Source organism: Orycteropus afer, unplaced genomic scaffold (assembly GCF_000298275.1).
Source record: "Orycteropus afer afer isolate SDZICR_OR568_19922 unplaced genomic scaffold, OryAfe1.0 scaffold00037, whole genome shotgun sequence".
NCBI classification, from domain to species: domain Eukaryota; kingdom Metazoa; phylum Chordata; class Mammalia; order Tubulidentata; family Orycteropodidae; genus Orycteropus; species Orycteropus afer.
Genome location: NW_006921624.1, coordinates 3814364 through 3821536, shown reverse-complemented (window position 1 = coordinate 3821536; position 7173 = coordinate 3814364). Strand labels below are relative to the sequence as shown.

General features: G+C 42.6%; 1 protein-coding gene across 1 annotated transcript in view; it reads right to left on the bottom strand.

Moving 5' to 3' along the window:
* The window catches only part of STOM (stomatin), a 36637-nt gene extending 35343 nt beyond the window's left edge, over positions 1 to 1294 (bottom strand). The window contains 2 exon segments of the mRNA XM_007936650.2: positions 578 to 692; positions 1262 to 1294. Of these exon segments, the coding sequence (XP_007934841.2) occupies positions 578 to 692; positions 1262 to 1294 (148 nt within the window).
* Between the last annotated feature and the right edge of the window lie 5879 nt (positions 1295 to 7173).

Genomic DNA, 7173 nt, shown 5'->3' with positions numbered 1-7173 from the left:
GGGGGTGGGGGTGGTTCTTTCCAGTTCTGGGCAAATAGGGTTCACACACAGGGGTGTGAGGGGAAGGCTGGGTGGAAGAGAGAGCCTCCTACGGAAGCGATAGGAAAGAAAGGGGAGTCAGGCAAGAGGGAAGAAGCAGCGGTGCCGGCTCCACTACTGGCTGACAGCTACTCGGGCATTCTCTCACCATGGGAATGACATAAGATGATAAACATACTGCTGGCCCAGTGCCTGGAGTATGGCAACCGCTGTATAAGGAGCGCCTCTGCTAGGGTTGTGAGTACTGAAAAGCCTCCTGCTCGCCCTGGCTCGTCCACCTCGTGACAGGTACCGGACAGTGCACTCACATCCTAATATCCTTAAATCCTGATAACCAAGCTTGCAAAATGGATTTGATTATTCTCATCTTATGAGTGAGAAAATCACGGCTCTGAGGAACGATCGCACAGCTACGAAGCGGCTTAAACCCGGATTTCTCGGACCGCCGAGCTCACGCCCCAGGCTGGAGTTCCTTCCCAAGGGGAGAGTTAACAGGCTGCGGGCGACCCCCAGGTCTCGCCCCGGGGACGGGGCTCACCTTTGAAGGAATCAGGAAGCCGTCGGGCTTGGGCATCCGCTGTGTTTCGCTTCTCAGCCATGCTGCGGAAGCCGAAGAAGCCGCTCAGCTCTTGCTGTTGCAGAACTGGAGCCGCCTAGAATGTCTGCAGAAGCCGCGGGGCGCAAGACTCAGGCTGTATGAAGCCCCGCCCCCTGACGTAACCCCGCCCCTCTCCACAACTTGTGCAATCGACGCCGAGGAGCACGCCCCAGTCCGCCCACGCCCTCGGCGCCCGCGCTTCCAACCGGCGCTGCCGCTTGGGGGTCTCTTCCCACAGCCTCTACAGGCTGAGGGGCGAGGCCTGGCGGACAAAGCCCCACCCTACTTCCAAGGCGGGGTCGGGGCCTTGGGGCGGTACCTGAAGGAAAAAGTGGAGTTGGGCAAGGGCGTGGGCTAAGGTAGCTAGCGTAGGGTCTGAGAGAAAAAGTAGCAAATGAGGAAAAGGCGACCTTCAGGGTATAGGCTTTAGAACCATGCGCTTCCGGTGGGCAACAAATTAGAAGGAAAATGGCACCACCCTCTCAGGGCGGGGTAGAGTCCACGTTGAGAAGAGAAACTGAGGGGGCGCCGATGAGACCAAGGTGAGGACCTGAGGCCAGCACTGAGCTGAGAGGACAACGCCTAAGCACAATAGGAATTAAAGTGAGGTTCATTTATTCATACCTTGTGCCAGGCAGTGTGCTCGTTGTCGTGCATATAGCCAGCAAGGGATAGAAACGATGCCTGCCCTACTGGAGGCTATATGTACTATAGCCGGGAGACAGGCAAAGAACAAGTGAACAAAAATTATGCATGGCGAAGAGCATGTGAAGGAAACCGAGTGCTCAGAGAATAGATAGGAAGGCCTCTGTGAGGAGGTGGCTTTTGAGGTGTGCCCTGAAAGATGAGAAGGAGCCAACCTTGGACTCCAGGTGAGGGCAAGGCATATGCAAGGGTATTCCCACCTGCAAGCTTTCCGTCGGATTGTGGCTGAAAACTTCCCATTTGAAAATCATACTGTGTTTTATTCTATTAAGACTTGTCCCCATGCAGAATGTCCACAGTAAATCAGTGTGCACAAAGAGGAATACTTTTTTAAACATTTTTTTTTATTATTATTACTGGAAATACGAATAGAGTCACAGGAAGTTGCGACAGAGCTTTGAATTTCTTCCTGGTTCAGTCATAGATTGGCAGGAAACTGGGACTAACGGGAAAATTACTAGTCGATGCTCTAGCATAGGAGACTCGAAAGAGGCATAATGAACCTTTTCAGGAGCCTGATGTGGCAGATTACACGACTGCCAGGACGGGGGTGAGAATGAGGAGCTCTGGTGGTGTAGTGCCTAAGACACTTGACTGCTAACTAGAAGGCTGGCGGTTCAAACCCACCAGCCACTCCTTTCAAGGAAGGTTGGGCAATCTACTTCCCTAGTGATAGGAGCCACACCCAGCTATCATCTTTGAGCTGGGCACTGTTGTTTGAAATCTGCCAGTGGTCATGAGATTTGATTCCTATATGGTGCACACAGCCCTCGTTTTCTAAGAGGGAGCTTAAATTTCTAGCAAGGCATTAACACATAGTTTTCGCATTCCGGTTATTGTTCAAGGCACCCACATTTTGAAATTCCTATCCCACCTGGTTTCTCTTTGGTAGCCATGACTGAAGGGGGAAGAAATGGTTTGAAACCCTGAGTTGCAAAAACAGTAGGGAGAAGTCACATATCCTTCACATAGTTTCTTCCCAATAGTTACATCTTACTTAACTATCATTAGCTGCCTGTTGCTTTAGCCCCAATTCATGATAACTCTGCCTTTTGGCCACCACATGTACATACTAGAGTTGTTGTCTCGTTCTGTCCCCATGATTGGTTGCACTGTGATCCATAGTGCTTTCATTGGCCCATTTTTGGAAGTAGATCTCCAGACCTCTCTTCCTAGTCCTTCTCAGTCTAGGACATCAGTAGTTCAGTGATAGACTTCTCACCTTCCCTATGGGAGACCCCAAGTTCGGTTCCTGGCCAGTACACCTCATGTGCAGCCACCACCTGTCTGTTGGTGGTCTGTGTGTTGCTACGATGCTGAACAGGTTACAGCGGAGTTCCCAGACTACTTAACTTATGGTACAATATCAAAACCAGGAAATTGACAATGATGCAATATGTGTGTATAGCTATACCATTTTATCATGTGTAGATTCATGAAACTAACACCACAATCAAGCTACAGAGCTAGTGCATCACCATGAAGTCTTCCTTCTTGAGAACCACTCTTCCCTCTTTATACAGTCTTTATATATGGCTACACAACACTTAACACCTCTTGGTGATTCTTGTTGTTGTTATGTGCCTTGGAGTCGGACCCGACTCATAGCGACGCCTCCTTGGGTTTCTGAGGCGGTATCACTATGAAGTAGATTGCCCAACCTTCCTTCCAAGGAGCGGCTAGTGGGTTTGAACTGCCAGGCTTCTGGTTAGCAGTCAAGTGCCTTAGGCACTCAAATGGTAGTTTTTCCCTCTGGCTTCAGCTCTGGAGCACACACAATCATAGCAGGTGTTCCGAGCACAGCTAATCAGTTTTGCTGCAGGGACACAGGCTCTGATGTGTGATAAAAGCCTGGTGCAGAGCTCCCAAGTTGACTTCCAGTCACCTATGGAGCCAAGAACTGTTTTTCATTCCTGGGAGGTGGAGTACAGCTTGTGCAGTCGCTTAGTTTATTAGCCTTCTGGAGAAGATAAGGGGGAGAGTACAGTAATTTAATGAGAAGAGTCTCTCTAAATCTTGAAAAAGTCCACAGCTTCATTTTTTCCATTCCAAAACGAATAAGCCCCAGAGGCATGAACTTCCTGTTTATGATGTGGTTCCCAGTAAAGAGGAGCGAGTGCCTAAGAAGCTAATTAAACTTCTGTAGAGAAGGGTTGATTACAAACTATGTATTGTGAAAAAGGTGTTAGGACTCATTTTTGCTAGAAAGAGAAATGATATTTCAAAATGAATTAAAATGTCTCAAGTCTCAAGGCAATCCAAACAGCATCACTTCTGGAGAATTAGAAAAGAACCTCTCCCTTTGGGACAAAGACTTTGGTAAACACTTGTTGGCTCTAATTTCAGATTGCATCAGTCTAGGAGCTAATGCCAGGCCCCAAACTCAGAGAAGCTTTGACTTGATTTTTAAATTACGTTCAGAATGGATGAGAATTTCTAAGTTTTGATTTAAAAATGCTGAATTTCACTTGCCAATGAAACTAGTGTGTTCTAGCTTTCTCATATATTCTGTATAAATACATTCATTAAATGTACTTTTAAAATAAATACTAGTATATCACTCTCCTTTTGGGTACATTTGTGGTTCTAAATTTTGTTAGAATTGTTTTGGGGAACTTTATGCTTTAAAAATGAAAACTTATTATATGAAATTGCAAATAATTTGAAGAGAGAAGTAAGAGAATTGTTTATAACCTTAAAACCTCTAATAGAACTACTATTACAACTTTGGTGACTTTTGCCTCTAGTTATTTATTTTTTTAGTTTTAATTTTAAGAGCTTGTTTTACATTCAATGTCATGCGTACATTTAGTTTCCCTCTAGTTATTTTTTAATGGATAATTGTACTTAGTTAAAATCAGAGCATGTAGTCCATATTTCTTTTATGTTTTATTTTGCTGTGACTTGCATAGCATAGTCAGGGTACCAGATTAAGTACTGATCGATGGTGATAGTGATGATATTAAAACATGGAGATTGCTTTAAAGATAGACATGCACCATGAATCCATAATTGAGTAAGTGAGAAGGAAATTTAATTAGTCTTTTTCCTGTATCCACACAACCCACTGCAGTTGAATCAGTTCTGACTCATAGTGACCCTATAGGACAGATAGAATTACCCCATAGATTTTCCGAGGATGAAGTCTTTATAGAAGCATACTGATACATCTCTGGGTCAGCAGTTGAGCACTTAACCACTGTGCCACCAAGACTTCATTTTGTATCCAAATGCTTTAAAAAGCACAGTAGCCTAGTTAGCCTTCAGGCCTAGAATTGAACTCACTCCTATGGCTTTCAACCAAACAATAGACAGGCATATAGGGTGAACATTTATACCAGGTAGATCTACTCCTTAGATCACGGGGAACAGAAGGGCAGTACTTGCCCAGGGAGATAGCTCAGGGCAGGAAAGCATAGGAAAGGATACATGGAGGAGGTAAGTACAGGGAGGAAGTAGGCAGAAGGCTGTTGCATTGTGGGGACTGCAGTCAATGTCATGGAACAAAATGTGTGTAAACTGCTATATGGAAAATGAATTTGCTTTGTAAACTTTCACCCAAATCATACACACATGCACAGAAGGAACAAGGGGAAAATTCTGTTTTTTTTCCCCTCCTTTTCCTTTAACTTGCTAATCCAGGCTGTTTTCAATGTCTTCAGTGAAATAAGCTAACCAGACATCTTAAGGGAACAGCAGTCCCAGCAAGTAACATCTGCGATATTTTCTCCAGGGTGAAACTAACAAATTTGATCTATTCTTCTATGTACATTAATTCACATTTATTACATTACAGCAAGTTCTTCAGAAAATTACCCCAGGATTTGAACCACTATATGAGTTTCACCAGAGGACTTTGTAATTTGGGCTATCACAGAAGACCAGTTACACTACAGTCCCTGGTAAGAGCGCTAGGAGTCTCGGTTCTCAGGTCTTTGAAAAAGAAAAAGCATCATTAGTTCACTCAGTAAATATTTATTAAACACCTACTATGTGCTAGGAATTGTTCTGCACACTTGGGGTATATCAGTGAACAAAAAAGTGTGAAAATTCCCTCACCCATGGAGCTTACATGCTAGTATTTATTTTCACATATGAGTACAATATGTTGCTTGCCTTGCCTGCTTTTTCATACCCATATCCCTGAGACAGACAAAACCATTTATATTTACCTAAAAAATGTGTCCAGGCAACCTGTAATTATAAATTCTTTAGTAATTGCTTTTCTAGATATGATTCATTTTAATTAATGCTAAAAAGAAAGCCCTTGGTTAGAAAGCATGCTACTTGGAATGTTGCTCCATCTAGTGTCCATTATATTTTGCAAAGTTATATTATGTTCTCTTAGAAGTTAAGACTTCTTAAGGGGAAAATATGTTAGAGATGGAAGGGGTGCTTATTCTATTCAGTTAGGTTATTATTCACAGAGCTCTAAAGATACATGATACAAAACACTATTTCATGTACTGTCTGTGGAAGGAAAGAGAGGCCTATATAATGATACTATCTTTAATAATTCAAGTAATAACAATAATAATTCAAGTAAAATTTATTGTATGCTTACCATGAAAGTATGGTACATGTCTTATTTATTATTTAAAACAATATTGTTATCATCTATCATCACCATTAATTAATATTATTATTAGTTAATCCCATATTCAAAGATGGTTTCAGCTGTACACTGATAGAGAACTGCCAGAAATTCAAGCTGGACTTGGAAGAGGATGCAGAACAAGGGATATCATTGCTGATGTCAAGTGGATCTTGGCTGAAATTAGAGAGTACCAGAAAGATGTTTACCTGTGTTTTATTGACTATGCAAAGACATTCAACCATGTGGATATGGATAACATTGCAAAGAATGGCAATTCCAGAACACTTAATTGTACTCATATGGAACCTGAACATAGACCAAGAGGCAGTCATTTGACCAGAACAAGGGGATAAGGATTCTATGGCAGTGAGTTTGGTTTTTTGGTATAGTGTTCAGTATGGATTACACCTCAACATAAAGAAAACTAAAATCCTCACAACTGAACCGATAAGAAACATCATGATAAATGGAGAAAAGGTTGAAGTTGTCAAGGATTTAAGTTTACTTGGATCCACAATCAATGCCCATGGAAGCAACAGTCAAGAAATCAAATGATGTATTGCATTGGGCAAATCTGCTGCAAAATACCTCTCTTAAAAAGCAAAGATGTCACCTTAAGGACAAAGGTGCGCCTGACCCAAGCCATGATATTTTCTATTGCCTCATATACAGGCAAAAGCTGGGCGATGAATAAGGAAGACTGAAGAAGAGTTGATGCATTTGAATTAGCGAAGAATATTGAATATACCATAAGCTACCAGAAGAATGAACAGATCTGTCTTGGAAGAAGTACAACCAGAGTGCTCCTTAGAAGTGAGGATGGCTGGACTTCATCTCACGTACCCTGGGCATGTTATCTGGAGAACGATATCATACTTGGTAAAGTAGAGATTCAGTGAAAAAGAGTAAGACCTTCAGTGAGACAATGGCTCCAGTGATGGCTCCTAACAACAACAAACAAATTATCCCATGAGAAAACTGAGACTGGGTTAAGTCACTTGCCCAAGGTGTCACAGATTATAAATTATGGAGACTGTTTGCCCCAAGTCTATATGACTCCAGAGTTTAAGATCTTAATCTCTCATAATAATAATAATAATAATAATAATAAAAGACACAAACTTGTCATATGCATTTCTCAAATATGAACATATGTTACTCTGCAACTGTGGTAGTTAAGGTTGTGCGGCATCTTTGCGGGGCCTGGTTTTGAGTGGCTAGGCAACTGGATGTA